Genomic DNA, 26,758 nt, shown 5'->3' on the forward strand with positions numbered 1-26,758 from the left:
CATTTAATTGTATTTCAATGGTTTCCCTAGATTGTATGTACGATTGATGGGAACATTAATATGTCTTTCTAGGAAATTTCTCGCCTCGTCAAAAAATTAGAAGACTCTGATGTTTTCTGGTGGAAAATTAATGTCATTTGATTCCCGATGGGAACTTTTTTTTTTGGTATCCTGATGGGAACTCATTTTAGTTTCCATATAAGTTACACAAAACGTGAAAGATTTTCTATTTCTTGGAATATATTTTTAGAAAAATATTTCTGTAGTTACTGCAGATAAGTTATCTGCATTTACTCCAAAACAACATCATTTTGAGATCGAAAAATTAAAAAATTATAATTATAAAAACTATAATAACTCTGAAATAAATTAAAATTACAAAAATACTATAATTTTCTCTCCAAAACGACGTCGTATTGGACTTACTGCAGATAACTAATTTGCTTGGGCGAACCATATATTTTAGATGAACTAATTTCAGATCACTATACTGATTTTAACTTATTACTCTTAACTTTAGAATATTTAAAATGTTAAAATGTTAACGAAAAACTTAAATATGAAATCAAAATCAAGTCAAATTCACTTAAATTTAACTATTTGAGTGATTAAAATAAGAGAAAATATTTTCTCATGTCGTAGCCTGTAAGAGAGTTGTTTTCTCCTACTAGTGATCCTTTGATTTTCGTGCAATATTTTCTTTTACTTTATTATTTTTTAATAGATGTGAGCCCCATATAAAATGTGTTTACAACATGAGAAAATTTTCTCCTACGTTAAAGAAAATCGAAACCCTTGAAATAAACAAAAAATCTTAAAATCTATTTAAATTTTATTTTAGAAGTTTTCAAACAAAGTAATTTATTTATAATTAGGGCCCGTTTAGATGAGCTTTTAAAAAAATAACTTTTTATGCATTGCTTTTTTTAAAATAACTTTTTTTAAAAGGTAAAGTTATTTTACGTTTGGAAGTGTGATTTGAAAATCACTTTTACATAAAAAAAATTGTTTGGATGTTAAAATAAAAAAGCACTTTTTATATATAAAATTACAATAAAGGAGAGATAATATAGTATGATCGTGGGATAAGTAGAGATAAAATAGGTATGATATGATAATGTTAAAATTGTATTTTAAAAATTTATATTATCTTTTTTCCAAAAAAAAATTATATTATTTTTAAATTTCTGCTTTTTTCAAAAGCAACCAACTACTGACTATAAAAAAAAATAGCATTTTAACTTTTATTTTAAATTATACTTTTTTAAAAAGTTGTTATTCAAATATTTAAAAATTCTTAAAAAAACTTTTATTTAAAAAAAAACAGATTTTTTAAGAATAAAAGCCCGTCCAAACAGGCAGTTAAACCAATTCTCAAATCTTGTGATTTTAAGACTTAAAACCTACCACACTGCAAAACAAAGCTCTATTTTTTATTTTTTTTAAAATATGGAATATTATTAGTAATTTCTTAGTGTAGAAGCATTGTGCAATGCATAAGGTCGGATTGATAACTAATGCTTACTCTTTATACGCGTTTAGTAAAGTAAGAGATATATCCACGTGGGTGAAGGCAATATCGTCATTTACTGACAAAGCATATTATTTGGTGGTGAGGGATCAATCAATCATATATAACGGTAGGATTGGAATGTTCTTTGAGTTGGCTCTGAGAAAACAAAGAGACGAAGATAACAAGGTTGCAATCACAGACACAGACACAGACACAGACACAGACAACCACACTAATTTTTTTTTAATAAAAATAATACTTGGCGGTGAGTGTCACTCTAAAGCAACAACAAAAACATGATAAATCCTGCTCCTGCGAGCTTCTGGACTCAGGCAAACGCGCTTCTTAGGAAGAATCTAACCTTCCAGGTTCCATTATTATTTGCTATTTAATTATTGGATTGTGCCATGTCATATCATACATTAACATGTTTTTTTGTTTGTTTTGGTTTTAAAAAGAAACGGAACGTGAAGACAAACGTTCGGTTAATACTGTTCCCGTTGATCCTGTGCGTTTTGCTGGTTGTCCTGCAAGGTTTAATCGACGCTGAATTGGATAAGCCTGCGAACAAATGTGGTTGCGTTTGTGCCAACAACAAAACAAAAGGCGCTCAGTGCCACGACTCAGAGAAGCTTTGTGGGGTCCAGTATTCGGATTCGGGTCAAGCTGCACTCTGTGCTATTCCCAACCCACCCGAATGGCCTCCTCTGTTGCAACTTCCGGCTCCTCCGAACCGAGCCGTACGAACCCCTCTTCTTCCCTTTTCAGATTTGCCAGATGCGTCATGCAGGAGAACCGGGTCGTGTCCTCTAACTACGCTCTTCACCGCCAATAATCACTCTTTTGGAGAAAGTATAACATAACAACATGTTTTTCTGTTTCATTTTATCAATTTTGTTTACTTTGCTTCACCTTGTTCTTTTATGGCACGTTTACTTGTTTTTTCTTTTCTTTTCTTTTCACAGTTGTGTCTGGAAATATGTTCCCAAGTGAATTCAGTATAAATGACTCTGATATCATGGCTAGTTTGGCCACAAATGTTCTGGTGAGTTACTTTTTACACTTTGCTGACATGTTCTCTCACTCGTTTATTAATTTTTATTTTTGTTGTTGATGGAACTATGAAAAATGATGTAGGGATCTGAATCAACGCCCGAGAGCAGCAATTTTATTGGATCTGCTTTCTCTTCGGGTCTTCCAATTTATTACCTACAAACTGAGTGCACGCTGAACTCTGGATTCTCCTTTCCTTTCCAGATAGCTGGCGATACCATGGAGCAAGGTATGGAACATCCTTGTATTGGCAATGTAGCTTATGAAATGTGATAACAAGAAATTGGATCAATTGGCATGGCCGTGCACACATATAGTTGTTTTATTATGGAAATTGACAATCCTTTGTGTCATTCTTGATGTTCCCGCTTACTGCTTAGACACAGGATATTCTGGATGTGGTCACATGAGCATATGTAAGACCTTATGGCTGTGCAAACTTAGTGTATGCTTGACTGGTTGCAAATGATGTAGTCTGCCAGTTAGAATATTTAGGTGGAGGCTCATTGCGCCTTTTTCAAAACTTTTGATTGACTTGAATTTAAATGTCTCATTCATGTTTTAAAAAGCTTGGGGAGGCATCAAATGGGAGAATAAAAAAAATTGAAGGTGTAACATTTGTCACAAAACCACAAGTGCAACCTATGTGATGGATTTGAAACATTTGCACAATGATAGAAATCTTGTGGTCGGTTGTGACCAATAAGTGCTCTTACAAATTATTTGCATATATTTGGGTGGAGTACACAAGTGTTTTTATATAAAATCTCGTTTCTTAGATATGACTAAGACATGCATCTGATGTATAGAATTTTTGTTACTAATTGAATATATTTCCCTTGGATCTAGAGGTCAGTTGTGCTCAGGGTTTACATTTATGGCGTAATAGTTCTTCTGAGATCAACAATGAGGTATATAAAGGTTACCAAAGAGGTAACACAGAAGGACAGGTCAATGAAATAGTTTCAGGTACTTATTATCATTATGTTTTAATTTACATGAATATTTGGAAGACAATACTTATTTTTATATTATTTTGGCAGCTTTTGATTTTCTAAATTCAAATGAGAATAGATTTAATGTCAGCATATGGTACAACTCAACCTACAACATGGGTGACACTGGATTTCGTTCTATTGCATTGTTGCGGATTCCTCGTTCTGTAAATCTGGTATATTCAAAATTTGTTTTAATTATTGTGCCATCCTTGCTGTTATCATTATAATGGATATAACATAATGAAACTGAAAACTCAATCTCAGCTTATAAAATAAGAAATTCCTATTGCTATGTAAAACTTGTTTTAATTGTTGCATCCTCCTTACTGTTATCCTAATAATGGATATAACATAATGAAACAGAAAACTCAATCTCAGCTTATAAAATATGAACATGTTACTTGCTATCCTGTGCCATGAATCTATTAAATTTTTTATTTTATTATAATATTAACTTTAACGTCAAAACACATACTTGCATCATTAGTGGTGAACATACTTTCTGGAGAAAAACTTACTTGGCCCTTACCATTATTTGAATGGAAGAAGTGAGTGGAACTATGTTCATGCTGCACATGCATCATTCAATTGCTGTATTACAAATTTCAAAACTACTTGCGTAAGTAGATTTTACTAAGCTAATGTAATGATAGTAATTCCCCTTTATATACATTTCCCGCTTTTCGTTTATTTATGTTTGGGTCTTTATTTATCTGCACCTGGCAGATTATAATAGGGACTGACATCTAGTATCCATATGCATGCAGATATCAAATGCCTACCTGCAGTTTCGGCTTGGACCCGGTACCAAAATGTTGTTTGAGTTTGTAAAGGAAATGCCAAAATCTGAGACCCCAATTAGGATTGAGATAGCTTCTCTTCTGGGCGGTCTGTTCTTTACATGGGTCATCCTGCAACTTTTTCCTGTAAGTGCAGAAATATCTGAATAAATATATCAGCTATGAATTAAGTTGCGTGTAACGAGAAGTTAGCAGATAGATATGAGAGGACAGAACAACATTGTATTGCAGAGTGGGTTGCTATTGGCTACTTTTGATTTTTGAAATAGGCATCACATTCTTACTTATCCCTGTATCATCTATATGTGTGTGTAACCATCTAAACATACATGATTCAGAGTCAAGGTCAACAATTATATCTCACATCTTATGTAAACACAACAGAATAGATTTTCTATTATATTTATCTGTTCAACATAAGCTCTATATGCTTTTTATGTAGGTTGTTCTGACATCACTGGTATATGAGAAGCAACAAAAATTAAGAATCATGATGAAAATGCATGGTCTTGGTGATGGGCCATATTGGATGATTTCGTATGGTTATTTTCTTGCCATATCCATTATCTACATGTTGTGTTTTGTGATATTTGGCTCTCTTTTAGGTAAACATACCCATTGAACTGTTTCCTCTTCTTGGCTTTTTCCCGTTCTCTTTAATACTGATGACTTTATTTTCAGGACTAAAATTCTTTACATTGAATGACTACAGCATCCAATTTGTGTTTTATTTCATCTATATAAACTTGCAAATTTCGCTGGCATTTCTGGTGGCTTCCATGTTTACAAATGTTAAGACTGCTACAGGTTTGATGATAGCTACTTCACGTTGTTCATAATAATGACTATATTAATATTTTATTTTCTCAAATCTGATCACTGACTTGTGTTTTTTATAATTGCAGTAACTGCATATATAGGTGTCTTTGGAACAGGGCTATTAGCCGGCTTCCTTTTTCAATTTCTTGTTCAAAATACATCATTTCCAAGTAAGTAAAATGACTGAGGAATGAAATCCATTATGGGCCGTTCATATGGTTTCCATATATAATTCCATGTGCTTGCATTAAAGGAACTATCTTTGAACGGATCCTTAGGGTAATGTTGCGCTCACGACAAGTATACCAATCGTACAAGTAATAAAATGATGAGTAGAGTATCGTTCCCACGAGGATTAGTGTTTCAAGCACTAGTTCATTATTTTTACTTAAGTTGGACAAATCAAAGTTGGTTTGGGAAGAATAATTTCTAATTAATGGAAAGCCAATTTAAAGAAATCAATTAAAAGAACAAACGACAAGCAAAAATTGAATGCAAGAAAAGGATTCAAACAATTAAAAGATGAGTTGGGAATCGAGAATGGAAAACGCATTTAGGGTTTACTTCACCTCCAATCCCCTTTAAGTGATTTAACTCAATTCAATGAAGCTCTAACTCTATTGTTCCAAACAATTCATAATCTAAGTGATAATTGGTTAAATCCCTAATATCTTAGTTATTTAACCCTTTAACCTAATTAGAATCCTAATGTCTTAGAAACCCCTTTTAGGTTAAGCCTTATGCGCGATGAATTTCACAAGTTTCCAAATCCTGCAAGTCTATGTCTAGAACATGCAAGAATTGGTGTTTACCTTTGTCTAGATTAAGATCCCAATATCTCTATTAAGAACCCTAACCCTCTTTATTCCTTTAGCGCCATACTTGAGTGTGAAAGCTTGTGAAGTTGGTGCCTAAAGCGCCACTATGGTGCTCATAGCGCGAGAAAGCCGAGAGTTTGAAGTCATGGCGCTTGAGGCGTGGGAATGGCGCTCCTAGTGCCAACTCTAGTTACTTTTTTTGCCTCTTGAGCTCCCCAACTTAATCTTTCTCAATGAGCTGAAATCCCTACAAAAGCACAAGAATTGTTATGAAAATACTCTTGAGAGTGAAATAACACTTTAATTACAATTCTTATATCTTTGATTATATCAATTACATGTTCAATTTGACCCTTAATACATAGCAAGTTAAAAGCTCATCAGGTATAATGGCAAAATTATCTGCATGACTGGCTAACATAGCCGATGATGTTAATAATAATAACAATATCCATCAAAGTAACTCTTTCTGTTCTCATTAATAAATTTTATTAGTTTCTTTAACAGGGAAAAGAGGGGAAAAAATGCTGAATCTTACACATAAACATTCTGTCAAAATAACTGTGTATTTCATTGATAGTTTACAAGGTAAAGAAGGTGTTTAAATACACCAATAACAGAAACAGGATCAGATCAATATCCTATACAAAACAACTAAATAAAGAACAAACTCCCTAATTTTCTCAACAGTAAAAAACAACTTTACAAACTAAGTTTAAAATTCAAATTCTATTCTTAACACTCCCCCTCAAGTTGGTGCATGTATATTTATCATGCCCAACTTGTTAATTGCTTTATCAAACGCCTTCCCTGAGACAACTTTTATTAGAATGTCAGCAACTTGATTTTCTGACCGTATGAAAGGTAACTGAATAATCATATGATCAAGTTTCTCCTTAATAAAATGTCTATCAACTTCCACATGTTTTGTCCTGTCATGCTGAACCGGATTATGAGCTATTTCTATTGCAGCCTTATTGTCATAGTATAACTTCATGGGTTCACTGTATTCAATTCCAATATCCTTCAAGATATTTTTAATCCAAAGTAATTCACAGATACCCTGAGACATACCTCTGAATTCTGCTTCTGCACTTGAACGGGCTACTACCTTTTGTTTCTTGCTTTTCCAAGTCACTAGATTTCCTTCAACAAATGTGAAATAGCCTGATGTTGACTGTCTTGTAGTCTTATCTCCAGCCCAATCTGAAACAGTATATCCTTCAATTGATGATTCTCCATTTTTTGAGAACAGCAACCCCTTTCCAGGTGTCCCTTTTAAGTATCTAAGAATTCTTTGTACTGCATCCATGTGATCCTTACTTGGAGAATGCATAAATCTACTAACTACACTCACTGCATATGAGATATCAGGCCTAGTATGAGCCAAATAGATTAATTTTCCAACTAACCTTTGGTATTTATCAGTCTCGGTTGGAATCTGATCCTGATAAATTCCTAAGGTATGGTTCATCTCAATTGGAGTTTCCACAGGTTTGCAGGCCAACATCCCAGTTTCAGCAGGCAAGTCTAGGACATATTTTCTTTGTGACAATACAATTCCTTGGTCAGATCTGGCAACTTCAATGCCTAGGAAATATTTTAATTCTCCTAGGTTCTTCATGTCGAATTCAGTGGCTAGGTATTGCTCTAAGACTTTCATTTCACATTCATCATCACCTGTAACAACCATATCATCTACATAGACCATTAAAATGGTTACCTTTCCTCCCTTATGCTTTATAAACAAAGTATGGTCTGAATTACTTTGTTTATAATTGAACCTTTTCATAGCCGAGGAGATTCTACCAAACCATGCTCTAGGGGATTGTTTCAATCCATATAGAGCCTTTTTCAATTTGCACACTTGGTTTCCTTGTCTTTGTTCAATTCCTGGTGGTATCTCTATATAAACTTCTTCCTCTAGGTTACCGTTGAGGAAGGCATTCTTCACATCATATTGTTTTATACTCCAATTTCTATTGGCTGCAATGGAGATTATGACTCTAACTGTATTTAGTTTTGCAACTGGTGCGAAAGTCTCTTGATAATCAATGCCAAACCGTTGGGTATATCCTTTGGCTACAAGTCTGGCCTTGTATCTATCTAAGCTTCCATCAGCCTTCAATTTTAATGTGAATATCCATTTGCACCCGATTGTTTGTTTTCCTTGCGGTAGTGGAACCAATTCCCAGGTTGAATTTCTTTGAAGAGCCTCCATTTCTACATTCATAGCTTCCTTCCATCTTGGGTTTTCAAATGCTTCCTGAACATTTGTTGGAATAGCTACACTAGACAACTGATTAGTAGCAAAAGCATATGATTTTTTGAGAGTTTTTCTGTTAAGACATAGTTTCCAATCAGATATTTAATTTTGGCAGAGAGGTCAGGTTCATAAACTTTAGGAGGAATACCTTTGTTTGTTCTCTGTGATTTTCGAATTTGTGGTTCATTTGTGGGTGAGATATTGTTAACAGATGAAGAGAGGGGATTAGAGATTACCTCATTATGGTTCAGTGAAGTAGAGTCAGGGACAGCCACCTTAGCAGGACTTGGTGTAGGTGTTAAATCTTGTGTTTCAGCTATACTATTGGTAGCTTCTCTGTCCATTGCAACAGCTATACTATTCGGGTTTTCTACAGATTCAGGTGCATTCAGATTCGGGTTTTCTGCAGATTCAGGTGCATTCAGAGCAGCTGTAGATATATTCAATTCAGTCCCATTAGTACTCGGATCAGTGGTAGATATATGCTCCTCAGGCCCAGTATTTGTAGCTTCTTGTGAATGTGTTATCCACACTTCTTCTCCTAATTTATGGTGGAACTCCCCCTGAGAAGAAGTCTGGGAATCTCCCCCTGAGTAAAATGGTTCTCCTTCATGAAAGGAAACATTGAGAGATACATGCAATTTGCGGGTAGTAGGATCATAACACTTGTATCCTTTTTGCACATCAGAATATCCAACAAAAATACATTTAGAGGCACAGGGATCAAGTTTATTCCGGAGTGGTTTAGGAACATGTACATATACGGTACAACCAAATGTTCGTGGTTCAAGATTTGAAGAGTGAGGTATAGAAATAAGATTCAAGTTTTTGCAGAGGGGTTTGGAAATTAAGTGTACTTGATGGGGTTCGATTGATTAAGTACGCGGCAGATATGACTGCCTCTCCCCAAAAATGTGTGGGAACATGCATGTCAAAGAGTGAGGCTCATACAACCTCTAAAATTTGTCTATTTTTTCGCTTAGCAAGTCCATTTTGCTGAGGGGTATATGTACATGATGTTTGGTGTTTAATGCCATGGGAGGTAAGAAAGTTGGAAAAATTTGAGTTTAGATATTCCGTACCATTGTCTGATTGAAGAATTTGAACAGAAGAGTGAAATTGAGTTTGAATCATAATTTGAAAATTTTTGAATGCAGAAAATACATCACTTTTAGTTTCAAAAGAGAAATCCAGATCATTCGTGTGCATTCATCAATAAAGGTTACATAGTAAAATGCTTTGGAGATAGAGGGAACCTTGGCAGGCCCCCAAACATCCGAGTGAACTACTTGAAAAGGAATGACACTTTTATTAATACTTGGAAGATAAGGAACACAGTGGCTTTTAGCCAATTTGCAAACAGAACATTGAAGACTGGAAAGAGACACTGACTTAAATAAATGAGGAAACAGCTTTTTCAAATACGCAAATGATAAATGTCCTAATCTACGGTGCCACAGCCAGATATTCGTAGATGCTTCAGAGACTGAGAAGGAGCGGTGGAGATGAGAAGACGTTGTAGTGAATGCAGGTGTGCAGTCTAGGAAGTAAAGAGCTTCATTTTTAACACCATAACCAATTGTCCTGTTTTGGTGAATGTCCTGAAACGTACAAGAAGTAGGTCCAAAGGTAACTTTGCAATTTAAATCAGATGTGAGTTGATTTACAGATAACAGATTACAAGTTAAGGAGGGTACAAGCAGAACAGAAGTAAGACGCAGAGTAGGAGTTAATTGGATACAACCTTGGCCTGTGATAGGAGCACAGCCTCCATTTGTAGTGGAAATATATGTCTTAGGACATGATTCAATTTTACTCAACAGAGAGGAGTCCCAAACCATATGATTGGAAGCCCCAGTATCAATTATCCATGAAGATTTCCAACAATGAGCAGAAAAAGCATAAGACTTACCGAGGATGCCAGCTTGAACAATGAGTGCTTGAGGTGCCTTTTCATTAGTATCAACTTGAGTAGTGAGGGCCTTGCTGAGAAGCTTTTTCCGTGGGCGTTTCGTGAGATCCCACCAGTCTGGGTATCCAATCAATTCATAACACCTCTGTTTGGAATGGCCGGATTCCCCACAATGAGAGCACAGAAAAGAAGGTTTGTGGGATGGAGCAGTATCACAGCGAGGTTTCTGGTGTGGAGGGAGTCCTGTGCGTGGTGGATGACTGAGATATGTAGAGGTTTCATTAGAGGGTTTCGGGTTGTCCATCGTGTGACGTTGCTGATGGTCACGGCGGACATAGGCATAGGCGGATTCAAGGTCCGGTTTAGGGTCTTTACGAAGAATGTCCCCTCTGATTTGGTCAAATGCAGAATCAAGGCCAGCCAAAAAAATATGTACCCGTAAGCGAGAGAGGGCAGAATGCTGGTGAAGAAGATCAGCAACTGACGTGGAAGAGGAGGTGCGGTGGTCAATTTCCTGGAAGATAGCCAAAAGTTCGTTGTAGTATACGGCAAGAGGACGACCATTTTGCTTTGTGTTGAACGATCGTTGGTTAAGATCGAACAAGCAGGATTCGTCAGAGCCATCATAGAAGGTCTTAGAGGCAGCATCCCATATCTCGCACGCTGTCTCCAGACGGATAAACCTCTGCATGAGACTAGGGGACATGGACTCAATCAACCAGCTTTTCACGCATTTGTTGTCGGTGATCCAAGATTCATAGGAAGGATCATCAGGGGTGGGTTTGGGTTTAGCACCGGTGAGAAAGCCGGATTTATTGCGGGCCCCAATTCGCATGTCCATGAGTTGGGACCATAGGGGATAATTGGATTCGTCAAGAACAACGGTGATGGGAAGAGAGGAGTGATCTTGGTTGATTATGATGTTTGGTGGAGGCGTTGGGATGGTAGAGGACAATGGGTTTTGTTCGACGGAGGGCATATTGTTTCCGGTGGTGTTGATGTTTTCCATCTAGGGTTTGAAGGAGAAGACGAATTGGGGAAAATTAAGTGAACCCGGTCTGGTACGGTTCGGGTGTGTTGGGTGAAAAAGTTAAAGGGAGGGAGGTGGGTTTCGAAAAAAGGAAACGGAAAAATAATTCAAGAAAAAATAAGGTGGGGTTTCGAAAAAAAAACGGAAAAAGTATTTCAAGGAAAAAAATCAAGGATCAGAATGTAGCTCTTGATACCATGTCAAAATAACTGTGTATTTCATTGATAGTTCACAAGGTAAAGAAGGTGTTTAAATACACCAATAACAGAAACAGGATCAGATCAATATCCTATACAAAACAACTAAATAAAGAACAAACTCCCTAATTTTCTCAACAGTAAAAAACAACTTTACAAACTAAGTTTAAAATTCAAATTCTATTCTTAACACATTCCCCCAGTTTTCTCCCCCCTTTTGCTCAACCTGTTATTGTCCCACTAGTTATGGAAAACGTTCAAATTCAATGGGAAGGGGCCTGTAAGCTATTCCCCTTATAAGATAAATCTTCTTCTCCACTTCTGTAATATTGAAAGCACCAATATGTTAATAACATCTCCTTGGGAGTAAACGTGTGTTAAGGAAGTTAGTTTCTGTTAAGAGATAGGAAATACCTCCACTAAACATCTTGTTGAAATTTTAGGGTTTAGACTAGGAAAAGGAGAGATTGACAGCTAACAAAGTATTATGATATTCATAGGAAGATGTTATACACAAAAACGATAATGTAATTCACCTATTTATGCTGTTAATTAGGTCAAGCACTTGTAGTATTAGTTCAACCACACACCCACTACTAATAAACCTAATATCTTCTTACACATTTTAAGCTTTGGGTTGATTTAGTTTTTGTAAGAGTATAATATAAACCATTAAAGGGGCCCTCACCTAATAGCTTAAGCTTTTGGGTTGAATTGGTTCTTTACATGGTATTAGAGCCTCGTGTCCCGGGTTCGATTCTCACCACCCCCCACTTTCTCTTGTGGAATTTTCTTAACATAGGTAGGTGGGCTGTGCATTATCCACCCTTCAAGCCCAGTGGGCTCTAGTGTGAGGGGGCGTGTTAGAGTATAATATAAACCATTAAAAAGGCTCTCACCTAATAGCTTAAGCTTTTGGGTTGAATTGGTTCTTTACAGTTTTTGACATGGTATCTGAGGCTCTATGATCAGAAGGTCAGGAGTTTCATTTTTGTCAACCTCATTCTTCATAATTAAATTAAATTTCAGCACTATGTAAAATGGGTCTTTGCGCTATCCAATTTCAAGTTCAAAGAACTTTTACGTGAATGGGGTTTAGAGATATAAACTATTCTTGGTTGGTTTTTTTTGACGATTGACAGTTTCTTTGCTGCCCTGTGCATCCACCCCTCTCCTAGTAGCCTATTTGCCCAGAAGATGAAGTTATTTGTGATTCTTTGAGCCCTGGTCCATTTAAATCAGTAAACAAAAATACAAGCAACCAAAGTAAGAAGTGGAGTAATAAGTTGGTTTTGGTCGAAAGAGGAGAGCCACACTGTTACTTTAATAGCAATGAAATGTTTCCCTGCATTGATATATAAGGATGAACAACACCAGTTGGCAGTCGAGGTTGCATAGCTGAATTGGAGGGAAATCTACTGTATCACTACCAAATTCAGAAATTATTTTATCCTCTATGAATTGAAAATAATGGAATGATATGACCACTGGGATTATAAGTTTTATCTACTTAGATTTCTCGTCATTCATCTTTATATGTAGCATATGCCTGTGTCTGCAGTTCCTAACCTTCTAGCCTGTTGATTGCATGTGCTATTTCTTCAGGAGGGTGGATCATTTTAATGGAGTTGTATCCTGGGTTTGCTTTATATCGTGGGTTATATGAGTTTGCACAATTTGCCTCAGATGGGAGTACTTTGGGGACCGATGGTATGCGGTGGCAGGATCTAAGTGATAGAACCAATGGCATGAAAGAGGTCTTAATTATCATGTTTGCTGAGTGGATAGTAGTGTTTTTTGGTGCCTATTACATCGATCAAGTATTGTTGTCAGGAAGTGGAAAAAGTCCTCTTTTCTTCTTGAAAAGATTTCAAAAAATGCCTCCTCCGTCTTTCCAGAAGCCCAGTGTCCGAAGGCTGGGGTCAAAAGTTTTGGTTCAGATGGAGAAACCTGATGTCATCCAAGAGGTGATTTTTACTTGTATTGAATAAATGTGCTCATATTATGTGTTCACCTAGTGGATTAAGAAATTAAGAAAACTAATGTCCGTAAAGAGGTGCATTTCACCTATTGCTTTTAGAAATTCATGTAATAATGCCACCTCAGTGAGGAGTAGTAGAGTGATACACTATGCCTCAATAACTTGGGACAGTTAGGTGGAACTTTAGTTAGGCATGGATTCCATTAGAGAACCAAATAACGTTCCTTTTAGTCACAGATATTTTCTTTTTTTCACATTTTTGTTTGAAGAAAAAAAAAATGTAACATGAGGGTATGAGTTTGACTTCATTAGTTTGTATCAACATCAACATTACTTTTATCCCTGACTAGTTGGGGCCTCAGTTTATATCTGTCACATAAAAGTAACCTTATATTAAGATCTCATATATGTGTTGCAAGTTTTTTTGCAAGTTTGTTTGTACTCAATATGGTGCAGCTTACTTACATGCGTTATATGTTAAATGCTTTCTTTCTTCTTTTTCTCTTCAGAGAGAGAAGGTAGAGCAGCTGCTACTTGAATCAACTATTAATCATGCAATTGTATGCGATGGCCTAAAAAAAGTCTATCCAGGGAGGGATGGAAATCCAGAGAAATTTGCAGTAAGAGGGTTGTTCCTTGTTGTGCCTCAAGGGGAATGTTTTGGTATGCTTGGTCCCAATGGTGCTGGCAAGACTTCTTTTATCAGTATGGTCAGTTAAAATTGATTTTGTTCAAACAATATGTACATATTTTTGGAAAATTACTCGCGTTTTGCCCTTCCCCCAAAAAACAGTCAGAAGGTTCCATTCGGTTGTTTGAGCTCACATAAGAGAAAGGAATAAGTTTTAAAAAACCTTAAGAAGTTATCTTTTGTGAATGAACTAAAGAGATGTTTGGTCCATATATAAGGAGGAGGTATGGACCTCTGATGGCCTCACTTCAGTATGTAACGAAATTCTACTAGAATTCCATGAATCATGTTTCTTTGATTGACTGCTTTTCTCTTCAATTCGTAAATCTAATCAGGTTATGTATGCTAATAGATGATTGGTCTCACAAAGCCAACCTCTGGTACGGCATTTGTTCAAGGCCTGGACATAAGAACTCATATGGATGGAATATATACTAGCATGGGTGTATGCCCACAGCACGAGTAAGCAGGAATTTCCTCCAATTTTTATGTTTTTTTCTGAAATCAAATTTGGGAAAATTGAAAAAAAAAAATTAACTTTTTTTCTCTCATGATATTGTAGCTTGCTCTGGGAAAATTTGACAGGTAGAGAGCACCTACTTTTTTATGGAAGACTTAAAAATCTTAAAGGTTCGGTCTTGACACAAGTAAGTTAATTTCAGAGAAATTGTTACTGTTAGAATGTTAAGATTATTATCATTGTGTTAGGAGTCTTAAGTTGTACTGCTCTTGTACTTCCCAAAATATTAGGTAAAAATAGGTGTTTTAGGATTCAAATCAGTGGATCATTATCCAGTCCTTACACCTATTTGTTTCTGAAATACTTAAAAATTTGGTATTAGTAATTTATAATTCTTTTGCCATATGTTAAGATGCCAAGAGTGTGTGGAACATCATTCTAGGGGGACCATAAGTTTGTCAACAATGAAGGCAAAGCAACAGCCAGTCCATGTCATCGTGCTAGTTTTTCCCATCAAACTATTATTGAGTAGGGTTTTATTTGAGGACGACCTAAACTTCTTATGGTAAAGCAATTAAGGAACTAAGTTTTTATTATTACCAGTTAAGCATCTCAATTTCATTAAAAAATTTATTAATAAAAAATGTTGAAATGACAAAAATATCCAATTTGACAAATGAAAATAATTTATAGCATGAACAAAACACACAAATATATGAGCTAATTTTTTTTTTTTTTTCAATTCATAAAAATTCGACATACTTTTTATTGAAGTTGAGGTCCTTAATTGGTTATGACATTGAAATTGAGATTCTTAATTAATTATTACAGTAAAGTTAAGGTGCTTTTACAACACGTTTCTCAATTATTGTTTATTGCTTATTTTTCTGTTAAGGGCATGAATCTATAGAAGACGATCGCAGTGTAAACTTGAGTAATATTTAGCTTCCAATCTATTGCTGCAGGCAGTAGAAGAATCTTTGAAGAGTTTGAACCTTTTTCATGGGGGAGTTGCTGATAAACAAGCTGGAAAATACAGTGGAGGGATGAAGAGGAGGCTTAGTGTTGCAATTTCATTGATTGGGGATCCCAGAGTATGGTTTTCTTTTCAATCCGATCTGATCATATTTTTCTTTTTCCTTTTCTTTTTAAAGAAAGATCCAAGTTAGATTTTCTTATTCTGTAAGTGCTAAAATTTTTTAAGGTTGTTTATATGGATGAGCCAAGTACCGGGCTAGACCCTGCTTCAAGAAAAAGCTTATGGAATGTTGTTAGGCGCGCAAAACAGGATCGTGCAATCATTCTCACCAGTATTCTCTCACTTTTATGGATTTTGAAGCACAAGATTCTGCTTGTTGTCTATGTTTTAGATATGGGTTCGCTTTTTCTGCAACTGCAGATAAGTTATCTGCAGTAAGCCCAATACGACGTTGTTTTGGGGCGGAAATCATAGTGTTTTTGTAATTTTAATTTATTTCAGAGTTATAATAGTCTTTATATTTATAATTTTTTAAGATTTCAACATAAAACGACGTCGTTTTGAGAATAAAAGCAGATAACTTATCTGCATTAACTGCAGAAATATTTTTCCCTTTAGATATATTCAGCTTGTTTATATATTTGATTTCATAACAACATGAAGGTGTTCTCTCTCTCTCTCTACATATAGTTTTGATAAATCTTGGTTTCATGCTTTCAGCACATTCCATGGAAGAGGCAGAAGCCCTATGTGATCGATTAGGAATATTTGTAAATGGTAGCTTGCAGTGCGTAGGAAATCCAAAGGAGGTAACATTGCTTAAGTGATATATGCTTTATCAAAATCTATTGCAAAATAAAACTGTTAAATGGGTTTGGGTAGCTTATGGCTTTTAGCCCAGCCTAACTGTTCTTTCATGACTGAAAGGTCATGAGTTCGAATCCAGGAAACAACCTCTTTATAATTATGCAAAGGTCACCCCACACTCGCTAATCGGATTAAACAGAGAGTTTTTTTTTTTCATTTACTGCCAAGTAGAAAATACAAATTTAAACCATGTAGGCTTTGACATGTTATATAACACTTGGGACTTGTGTTGGTTTCTCATAGCTGAAAGCCAGATATGGAGGAACTTATGTGTTCACGATGACAACATCTTCGGAGCATGAGAAGGATGTGGAGAACATGGTGCAGCAGCTGGCTCCAAATGCTAACAAGATATACCATCTCTCTGGTACCTTGAAGTTTGAGCTGCCAAAAGAGCAAGTAAGAATAGCAGATGTATTCCGAGCTGTTGAGAGAGCAAAGAGAAACTTCACTGTTTCTGCATGGGGTTTAGTTGACACCACATTGGAAGATGTCTTCATTAAGGTAGCACGTGAGGCTCAGGCATTTGACACCTTGTCATAATTGTCATACACAATACACTGCTAGTCATTCCAGCAGTGTATAAATATTCTATTTATACCATGTCCTAGCCCCTCCCTTAATGTGAGATCACTAGAGTCGCTTGGTCTTTACAAATACAAGCGTTTGAGTGATTTTCCTACTGAGGATTTGCTTTGATGATGACATCAATCCTCGATATCATATCACTGCGGATGAGGGATGACCAATTGATATGAAGTTATATTGTTAAAAGAATGGATTTAAAAGTATTCTGTAGGATATACTAAACAGTCGTTAATTGATATTTTATGCCTTGTTGATGCCGATGTGGGTTTATACATTTTCGTACATAAAGTAATTAAATAAAAAGAAGGAATGATATGGATGCAACCAATAATTAATAAATAAATATATTTTAGCAATTTACCAAAAAAAAATAAATATATTTTAGCACACTTATATTACTAAAGCAATTTATATCTTCAAATTATAACTTTCAATAAGAACTTACAAAAAACTATATTTTGTAAATGAAAATTTTAGAAAATGAGTGGAAACTTTTATAATCAACAAGAAATCTAAAAATTGTTCAAAGCTTCAATGGAGTTTCAACTACTTAGTAATTCAATAGGCCGGGTTTGATATTTGTCTTTTTAAAGCATATAGAATTGTGTCATTTCAAGTGAGGAAAAAAAGATATGCAATGAAAATTATTGAGGGAAAAAGTAAGTGATTTTTTTAATTTAAATTTTAAATAAAAGAATTTAATGTTAATAAAATGACTATCTTTAAAATGACAAATATTTTTTTCATAATTTAAATAGAAAATAGAAATCAATTGCTTAAAAGCCTTGTGCACATCAAACATAGGATATGATATCAGCTTATTAGGCCTATATCCTTTCCTATTTTTATCCATCCTTCCTATCTTATCCGTCCTTATCTTATCTTGTGTACTAAACGAGCCCGTAAACATAAATGTATGAAAAAGATGACTAAATAATGTTATATTTTGATGTAAAGAAAACATTATGAATTATAAAAAAAGAGAAGAAAGTTATAGTTATCGCCATTTTAAGCTTACCACTCTTACAACTTTTTTAGTTATCGTTGAATTAATTTGAAATTAACGGTTGAAAAATAAAAAAATAAAATAATTGATGTTGATTTCAAATTGATCCAAGAATAACCAAATAGATTGTAAGAGTGATAAGTCTAAAATGATGATAAGTATAAGTATAACCGCATCCAAAAAGAAATGGGAAAATTATTAGTAATAAATATGTGGAAGGATATTGTAACAACCAAGTTGTGTTACTACCATGTTACTACTAATCAATCTCACCGTTAGATTGCTTATGTTGATCCGACGGTTATATTTATTTCCATCTTTGTATGGTCATGATTTCTCAAATTTAATATTTAATATTTATTTTCACCTTTGTATGGTTATGATTTTCCATATTTAATGCTTTCACTTTAAATATGGGGAATCATAACCATACAAAGATGAAAATAAATATAACCGTTGGATCAACATAAGCGATCTAACGGTGAGATTAATTGGTAGTAACATGGTAGTAACACAACTTGGTTGTTACAATATCCTTCCCCAATAAATATTTAGGATATTCTAAATTGTGGGAGAGGTTATACTTATTACTGAAAAGTTTTATAACTCTTACTATTTAATTAATTACCGTTGATTTTTTGCTAATCTAACAATTATAATTTATTGGGTACACTTATTAATTAATTACTAATTTTAATAAATTATAGCTGTTAGATTGATGAAAATCAACTATAATTAATTTAATAGTAAAAATTGTAAAGCTTTTTAATAGTAATTATAATCATCCCCTAAACTATATTAAAATATATATAATCTTAATAGGTACGGTTACTACCCCTTAATCTTACCACTTTTACTATTACGTTTTAATCATTACATCATATCTAAATCAACGGCACTCAAGCCAAAAAAAAAATAAAACAGTTCCCCTCTGGTCTTTCATGAGTTGTGTCAATAATCCAATTAACATTGTTTAAAAAAATAATAATCCAATTAACCTCACATGAGTGCCGATGTGGGTTTATCCATTTAGCTCACTCAGATTAAGTGCTAAATGAACATGTAATCATTTTTCTTTTTTGGACAAATGAACATGTAATCATTGAATATGCATACAATCACTTATTTGCATCCATGCCTTTTATTATATGGCTTTATTAATTTTATGTTATAGGAAAATATATATTTTCCACTTTAGACACAATTATGGATGAAGTCACTAACTTATAAAAAATAAATAAAATTTAAGCTATACAAAAAGGGAAAATTATGTATTATTTTAAAAGATATAAAATTGTGTCATATTAAGTGAAAGAAAGAGATAGATAAAAGAGGAGAGAGAGTGAACAAAAAAATATAAATGTGTGAATCCATCTCTTTGTGAGAGTAAAATAACATAAATTGTGTCATTTAAAAAGACAAATATTTTTTCCATACAAAAATTGATGAATTTATAGAAAAAAAGCTATTCTCCGACAAGAGATAGTAATTTTTTCCTTTATTAATTATGATATGGGGTGGTTGATGTGGAATAGACATGTATATAATATTTTTTTTGGAACTGAATGTGGTGAAAAAAATCCAGCCGGTTTCAAGTTGAGCATTTTATCCATAATGGGGATTATGATTTTTTGTTGGAGACAATATTATCCAACGTAACTTTACAATCAAAAGCGAAAGCTATTAATATCCTTGAATGAAGATTTTATCTTTGATCAAAATTCTATGTTTGTCTCATTTCCCCTCTCTATATATTTCCATGATTTGGGTTCATATTTCCGGAAGAAATAGAGAGAAAGAAAAAAAAAAATAAAAAAAAAAATCTGCTTACTGCTGAATTTTACTTTCAACGATGTCTAAGGTATTCTTGTTGTTTTGTTTTCTCATGGGGCTTCTGCTCCTTTCTCAGGCACATGAAAATGGTGAGAAGATTGGAGTTTATGAACTGAAGCGAGGAAATTTCGAGCTGAGGTTGACAAACTATGGTGCCACCATTATCTCTGTCGTAATCCCTGACAAACACGGTTTGTTTTATCTTCTTCCCAAACTTAATTATCACCCTTTCTCGCAATCACAGACAACCTTTTTTGTTGTGACTTTCTTTACAGGGAATTTAGCTGATGTTGTTCTTGGCTACGATTCCATTGATTCGTACAAGGTATGATCCATTAATTCTTTTATGGTTAAATCAGCTAATTGAAAAAAAAAAAAGGAATAAAAAAGAAATGCTACTTTGATATGATTTTGTCCCTTCTTTCCCTTGCTCTTCTTTGTCTTTGGTTTTATCTTTTGATTCTCTATTATTTATTTAATTATTTATTTATTCTGCACACGAGATCAATCCAGTAATTTTAACCGATTTAAGTTCTAATTTAACAAAGAAAACTATGCATTGGTCAAACTTGATCGAAAGTTGTGTTCTTGCCTTTAGATCACCGCAGTTTAAAGATGTGTGTAATTCTGATATTGTAAGTGCTAAAAAAATTGTAGTTCTACTAATCTGCTGCCATTTGAAAAGAAGTTGTACATTTTGTATTAAACTTGTACTTTAAAAAAAAAAAAAAAAAGATATGCAAGGTTTATGTAGAAAGTGAATGACTCATCCACTTGTATTTTTCTCTAGAAAGTAGTACACTCAAAATCTAAAATGCGGTAGTGTACAAGGAATATCAACAGCAGAGATTATTAAGTACAGTGAGTGTAATACACCAAAAATTTCTCAAACTCAAGGCTTGAAATTTGCTGTAGAATGATACAAGTTACTTTGGTGCCCTTATTGGACGTGTGGCAAATAGGATTGGAGGAGCTCAATTCACTTTGGATGGCAAAACCTACAAATTGCCTGCTAATGATCACGGGAACACACTCCACGGTATGTTAACATCAATACATTGAATTTTCTGATATACACACACCCCCACCCACCCCCCTTGACGTAATGATGCATTATGTTCATATTCTGATTGAGATGGAATTGCCAATAATGGTTGAATAAATTGCTCATATGAAATATCAGGTGGCACCAGAGGGTTTAGTGATGTTGTATGGACAGTAAAATCTCACAAGAAAGATAGTCATATAACATTTACCTACAACAGTTTTGATAATGAAGAAGGTACGTACTTCAACTACTGATATAATTTGATTGTGTTGATGACTCGATTTGACTTGAAACTAATTGGGTTGGATTTAGTAAATTTTTGAATTGAGTTCACACCACCTCTTGAGTTAACCTAACTCATTTCAATGTCAGGTAATATTTTAAAACTTATAACGTTTCAATGTCACTTGAACACCTCTACTATATAATATTTATTATCCTCTGCAGCCTTATAATTCTTTGGTTACACAACACTGATATATTTTTCTTTCTAAAATAAAATTTTGTAGGCTTTCCTGGAAAGCTTGATGTCTCTGTGACTTACATGTTCATTGGAACAAACAAATTGGGTGTGAAAATGATTGCCAAGCCGGTAGACAAAGACACACCAGTGAATCTAGCGCAGCATACTTACTGGAACCTGAGGGGTCACAACAGTGGTGACATTCTTTCTCACATTGTTCAGATCTTTGGCTCACAGATTACACCAGTGGACAAGGATCTCATCCCCACTGGAAAATTCGAGTCTGTAAAGGACACCCCATATGATTTCCTTGAACCAAAAGAAGTTGGAAGCCAAATTCATGAGCTTCCTGGTCTCTATGACATGAACTATGTGGTGGACAAAAGTGGCCAAGAGCACTTAAGTAAAGTGGCTGTGGTGAGAGATCCTGTCTCTGGGAGGAAAATGGAACTCTGGTCAAACCAACTTGGTGTGCAGTACTATACTAGCGGCATGTTGAAGGATACCAAGGGCAAGGATGGGGCCATATACCACAAGTATGCTGGCATTACCTTGGAGACACAGGGTTTCCCAGATTCCTTGAATTACCCAAATTTCCCATCCCAGATTGTGCATCCTGGGGAGATATACAAGCACTACATGGTTTACAGATTCACAGCTAACTAAATGGATTTCTGAATTTAATCAGAACTGCAGTGCAATATAACTTGAAGTTTGGCAAATAATGATTTTCAATCTTCTTCTCTCTTGCTTAGCTCTTGCTTTTTCCTTTTGATGCATTTCTGTTGCTAAGATTAGTTTTCCAAAAAGACTTTTTAACTTTTCTTCCTCAGGGGAATCTCAATTATTGAAAAATATGTGTTTTGTTCGTTTTTAGGTCCTATGCAACCATTCATGGATAGTCAAGCATTTTAAAAAAATTCTACCGATAGTGTTTTTTACCACATCCTAAGAAGATAATAATACTTTATTGGAATACACTGTATGTTAAAAAGTCATTTATCATCAATCCAGTTTGACTTTTTTTTTTTTTTTTTTAAATATGAAATGAATGCTAGAATATTGGAGACCCTAAATTTTACTTCTCCCACAAATAATTTTTTTTGTATAATTTGGATTAGAGAAAATTCTAACTTAAATGCAGAGAATCCTTTTATCTATAGGTTAATTACAAAGTGTATATTGACTTCCTATCCGAAATTTTCTGCTGTATGCATATATAGAATGAGATAAATTTGTACTACTATACATTTTGTTAAGTTTAAGGATTTTGAGCTGTCAAAATTTTTTAACTACTTTTAATTAAAGGAGGTAACACGAACCAGAAAAAGAAGGGGGATCTAAAGAGGTATCCACTTGAAGATAAAATACATTTCATGTTGTTCTCTTTGGGATTTCATAACTGGGGATTTTGTTGAGGATGCAGGAGGAGGAAACTCTCAGAGCTGACACTAATGTGACTGGAGACAGAGTTCAACCTTTGCTGAATGATAATTATGTCTCAAAAGGGAATCCTAGCATGGGACTTCAGACCCTCTTATCTCATAGGACTTGAGATGACTTTTCCTCTGGTCTAGATGGACTAGCTGAATGTCTGATGACTGGCAGCTGTTCTAAGGTAGCCAAAACCTCAGACATCTGTGGTCTAATCTTGGCCTCACTAATACATTGTAATGCTAGGATTGCAGTTGTATAAGCTGCTCTCTGTGGGTATTGCCCTTCTAACTTGGTGTCCATAATCCTGAACAACTTCCTCCTATCACCCAAATAGGGTTTTGCCCAATCTACCAGATTATGTTCCACTCCAGATTTTGTTTTATCAAAAGCATGGCGCCCTGATAGTAGTTCCAATAGCACAACCCCAAAGCTATAGACATCACACTTTGCAGTCAGCCGACCTGATCAAAGATTTTTTTTTATTATCACAGTACAAGAAAAATCACAGCATTGCTAAGACATCCCAAAAAGAGGACAATTAGCCATTCCATATGAACAAATTCGTAAATTATATAATGTGATCATTTAAGGCAGGGAAAAGGGCAGAAATCACTTAATAATGGTAATGTGAAAAAATAAAGCAATTACTTCATAAAGGGTAGTTAGCAGACAACCAGATTAATATACATATTTATACATGTGTGTGTATGTATGTATAAAATGCAGACTAAAGAGAGAGATAGCATTGTTTTGATAATTATCTGGGAACTAATTTTTAAACCGAGTGAAAATAAAAACAATTAATATGCAAGACAGACCCCAGGATAATAGCAAAAGTAAACAATTGGGGCAACTAGATTTAAAAATAAAATAAAAAATACAACCTGAAAAGTTCCACATGTACAAGAGGCTTCTATTTCTCTATAACCCAAGGAATAAATTACTCTTCTCATCAATATAGAGAGGGTGGTTTATTTTTACTCGGGAAGATCCACACATCAAGGCATTTTCTCAATGAGTATGAATATAATTGTATATGTACATGGAAATTATCAATATTCAGATGTTACACTTTAAGTTGGTTGACCTATCAAAAACATTTGATCCTTGAAGATTTCATTCATCACCTACTAGAATCACAACTTTGAGTGATATCCATGAAATCACTAGTTTGATTTGAAATATCTATTAAGAATCCTAACGAAAGAACCGAAAAGCATTACAAATGAGGAAGCTGATAGAAAAACAGATTTTTAATGAACCAAAAAGCTTGAAAATAAAAGTTAAAAGAAAAAATCCAACCTGTAGCGATATATTCAGGAGCAGCATAGCCGTGAGTTCCCAGGACTTGCGTGGAAACATGAGAATGATCACCAGTAGGCCCTGCTTTGGCCAATCCAAAGTCTGATAGTTTTGCATTAAAATCCTGCATTTATATAAAATCATGTTAAAAAGCCAGACTAGTTGGATACCAACTTTAAAATGAACTTTCAACCAGCAATTCAAAGTGGACTGATCCATTAAATTCAGGGAAATATTTTGTTTAAAATGACCGAAAAAAGGAAGAAAGGAAAATAATAGAACAGACTAGATAGGATATAAAGAAGATAGCTAAATTAAGGTTACACAAAACCCATATATAGTTTGCAAGCATTTTCCCCCAAATGCCCACAATAACATGGCAATAATGCTAATGCTTAACCAACATACCGAATCTAATAAAATATTAGAAGTCTTGAAATCACGGTAGATAACATGTTGTTTAGAGTCATGTAGGAAGGTGAGACCTCTAGCAGCACCAATAGCAACTTTGATTCTTGCTGCCCAAGGAAGTGGTTTTGCACCCTCTGCAATTAACAGTTCCAGAGTTGATTAAATCACAATTCAGTAGCAGGGTTGGAAAAAATAACTAGATGAAACCAAAATATTTGATTGCTTGATTTGCAAAATGTCAAATCATAGTGCAGACATGTTCAAACTGTATTTATTCTCTGAGACTTAAGCTATTAAAGGCATCAACATACTGCGAAATAGATGATTTTCCAAGCTTCCGTTGGGCAAGTACTCGTACACTAGAAGCCGGTTATCCCCATCAAGACAGTATCCAATAAGTTTAACAAGATTTGGATGATGAAGTTGGCCAAGATAATTGAGTTCAGACTGTAAATAAAGAAAACTATGATAGATTTTGATTCATTTAGAACAAAAGTACTAACAGGATTAAATGCTGATGGATGGAAGAAGCAAACCTACCAGCCACTCCTTATGACCTTGAAAACCTTCAGGCTTAAGCTTCTTCACAGCTACAACCATTCCAGAAATCCACCCTTTATAGACATGACCAAATCCCCCTTGTCCAAGTAGATTATCAGGACAAAATTTTCTGGTGGCATTCTTAAGATCATTGAATGTGAAGGCTTTTAAATGTGGGGACGAAAATATGTCCCCTTCAGGTCTTGGAGTTGGGAGAATCTCAGGTTTACCTTCATCACTGTATCTATGCACTGCTGCACTTGAATGAGCTAACAAATGGGTGCTTTTAGGATGAACTTTTGTAACATCTGAAAAATAGTTTTCATTTTAGTAAAAGAAAACAACAAAATCAAAAGAAAAACAAATTACTCTGCGCTCCGGGAACAATGACAATTAAATATTTATTGCATACAATAAAAGCATAACATATCTATTGCACACGTAATCATGGAGAGAAAAACACGCCCAAAAAATAAATTAATAATAATAATAACATAGGATGTGAAAAAAACACGAACCAAAACTGGGTTGGGAGCTCCAAGTGTTATCAACCTGGGAACGAGTTCCAAAGCAATTTCCCATCAGAGGAACCAACCCTTTTTTGAAAACTCAACAATAAAAAAATTCAATTGAGCTCAATTCTCGGCATGCAACGTAACCTTGACATCGATCTCCAAATGCATTTTGTGTCCGGTGGTTCTCCTGCATCTTGTCCCTCTCAGAGAAGAACACGAAAACAGAGAACCAGATTGTAGTGTTGTATTATTTTTACGCATTTAAACCACGAACTTTTGGAAATACAGTTAAGGATGCACATTTTTTATTATTGAGAAGGATGTTTCGATTATCTCATTTGCGACAAGCGATTGCCAAGTGTACCGACATCCTCGATAATCGAAGTTTTCTTCTTCCGTAAATGCTCTCGTATGTTTTTTTGTAACTACCAGTCTTTTGAGCGTTCATATCATGGTAATTTGAACCAATTGCAAAGGTTAAATGGTGGAATGTGAACAAAAATAGTGAGACAGTTATGTTGCTTTTAGTTTTTACGCTCCTCCATGGTGCATCAATTTTGAATTTATTTATTTATTTTTGCTATACCCACAGTAATTAATTTTTGAGATGAGTTGGCTCTCCTATTCTAATATGTTTCAATTCTTTGAACCAACTATCAGAATAATTTCGAGTAAAGACTTAATCACAGTTAAAATTATTTGTCCCTCTATGGAGATATATTTAATGAGAATTGAACAATTTTGAATTTTAGGCTTTACTTATTGCCAAAGACGGCACGTTTTTTTGAATAAAAATTACGTGTCGGTGTCGGATACCGACACGTTCCGACACAGTTAATATTTTCTGACAATTTATTTTTTAAAAAAATCCAAATTTTATTTTATTTAATCTTTTTAACTAAACATGAAAAATTAATTTATAAATCAAATATGTTTTTTATGGAATTTGATATAAACATTATCAAAGTATGAAAAATTATTTTCGCTTTATATTTATGTTATGAAATTTTAATATTTGATTAATTATATGACTTATTATGAGCTGCTATATGTATTAAATATAAATCATATTATATATAGTTAAAATATTATTTAATATCAAAACGTATTCTAACGTGTCCAAATTTTAGAATTAATGTGTCGACGTATCGTTTCGTGTCTGGTCGTATCGAATGTCAATATCGATGCAACATAGCTTATTACTTGCTCAATGTTTTCTATTGCACTTTTT

General features: G+C 34.4%; 3 protein-coding genes across 3 annotated transcripts; 2 read left to right on the plus strand and 1 right to left on the minus strand.

Annotated features, from left to right (window-relative positions):
* Nucleotides 1-1,693: 1,693 nt before the first annotated feature.
* LOC133292290 (ABC transporter A family member 7-like) lies at nucleotides 1,694-17,203 on the plus strand. Its single transcript, XM_061490691.1, has 18 exons — nucleotides 1,694-1,881; nucleotides 1,972-2,365; nucleotides 2,479-2,558; nucleotides 2,651-2,795; nucleotides 3,416-3,535; nucleotides 3,610-3,737; nucleotides 4,332-4,490; nucleotides 4,807-4,969; nucleotides 5,046-5,171; nucleotides 5,270-5,353; nucleotides 13,012-13,373; nucleotides 13,897-14,097; nucleotides 14,431-14,540; nucleotides 14,641-14,725; nucleotides 15,504-15,632; nucleotides 15,743-15,848; nucleotides 16,238-16,326; nucleotides 16,628-17,203. Exons 1-18 carry the CDS (start codon nucleotides 1,810-1,812, stop codon nucleotides 16,925-16,927), a joined length of 2,853 nt encoding a protein of 950 aa, XP_061346675.1. The 5' UTR covers nucleotides 1,694-1,809; the 3' UTR covers nucleotides 16,928-17,203.
* Nucleotides 17,204-19,654: 2,451 nt separating this feature from the next.
* LOC133292252 (uncharacterized) lies at nucleotides 19,655-22,299 on the plus strand. Its single transcript, XM_061490648.1, has 5 exons — nucleotides 19,655-20,002; nucleotides 20,087-20,136; nucleotides 20,727-20,850; nucleotides 20,995-21,093; nucleotides 21,369-22,299. The coding sequence occupies exons 1-5, from the start codon at nucleotides 19,831-19,833 to the stop codon at nucleotides 21,986-21,988; spliced, it is 1,065 nt and encodes a 354-aa protein (XP_061346632.1). The 5' UTR covers nucleotides 19,655-19,830; the 3' UTR covers nucleotides 21,989-22,299.
* A 366-nt stretch (nucleotides 22,300-22,665) lies between these two features.
* On the minus strand, nucleotides 22,666-25,678 carry LOC133292209 (probable serine/threonine-protein kinase PBL3). Its single transcript, XM_061490588.1, has 6 exons — nucleotides 25,531-25,678; nucleotides 25,013-25,320; nucleotides 24,784-24,919; nucleotides 24,470-24,606; nucleotides 24,062-24,185; nucleotides 22,666-23,220 (listed from the first exon to the last, which is right to left on the minus strand). The coding sequence occupies exons 1-6, from the start codon at nucleotides 25,592-25,594 to the stop codon at nucleotides 22,865-22,867; spliced, it is 1,125 nt and encodes a 374-aa protein (XP_061346572.1). The 5' UTR covers nucleotides 25,595-25,678; the 3' UTR covers nucleotides 22,666-22,864.
* Nucleotides 25,679-26,758: the final 1,080 nt, after the last annotated feature.

The sequence above is a fragment of the Gastrolobium bilobum genome, unplaced genomic scaffold, assembly GCF_033153095.1.
Source record: "Gastrolobium bilobum isolate Gb01-03AN ecotype WA unplaced genomic scaffold, APGP_CSIRO_Gbil_v1 utg2182, whole genome shotgun sequence".
Taxonomy (NCBI): Eukaryota; Viridiplantae; Streptophyta; class Magnoliopsida; order Fabales; family Fabaceae; genus Gastrolobium; species Gastrolobium bilobum.

Bases quoted from the DNA above. Each gene is read 5' to 3' on its own strand.
- LOC133292290 (XM_061490691.1), top strand. From the start codon at position 1,810: ATGATAAATCCTGCTCCTGCGAGCTTCTGGACTCAGGCAAACGCGCTT. The intron at 2,796-3,415 runs GTATGGAACATC...CCTTGGATCTAG, and splicing joins TGGCGATACCATGGAGCAAG to AGGTCAGTTGTGCTCAGGGT. The intron at 14,726-15,503 runs GTAAGTTAATTT...CTATTGCTGCAG, and splicing joins AAGGTTCGGTCTTGACACAA to GCAGTAGAAGAATCTTTGAA.
- LOC133292252 (XM_061490648.1), top strand. From the start codon at position 19,831: ATGTCTAAGGTATTCTTGTTGTTTTGTTTTCTCATGGGGCTTCTGCTC. The intron at 20,003-20,086 runs GTTTGTTTTATC...CTTTCTTTACAG, and splicing joins CGTAATCCCTGACAAACACG to GGAATTTAGCTGATGTTGTT. The intron at 20,851-20,994 runs GTATGTTAACAT...ATGAAATATCAG, and splicing joins TCACGGGAACACACTCCACG to GTGGCACCAGAGGGTTTAGT.
- LOC133292209 (XM_061490588.1), bottom strand. From the start codon at position 25,594: ATGGGAAATTGCTTTGGAACTCGTTCCCAGGTTGATAACACTTGGAGC. The intron at 24,920-25,012 runs GTAGGTTTGCTT...CTTTATTTACAG, and splicing joins AAGGTCATAAGGAGTGGCTG to TCTGAACTCAATTATCTTGG. The intron at 24,607-24,783 runs GTATGTTGATGC...TGTTAATTGCAG, and splicing joins GGAAAATCATCTATTTCGCA to AGGGTGCAAAACCACTTCCT.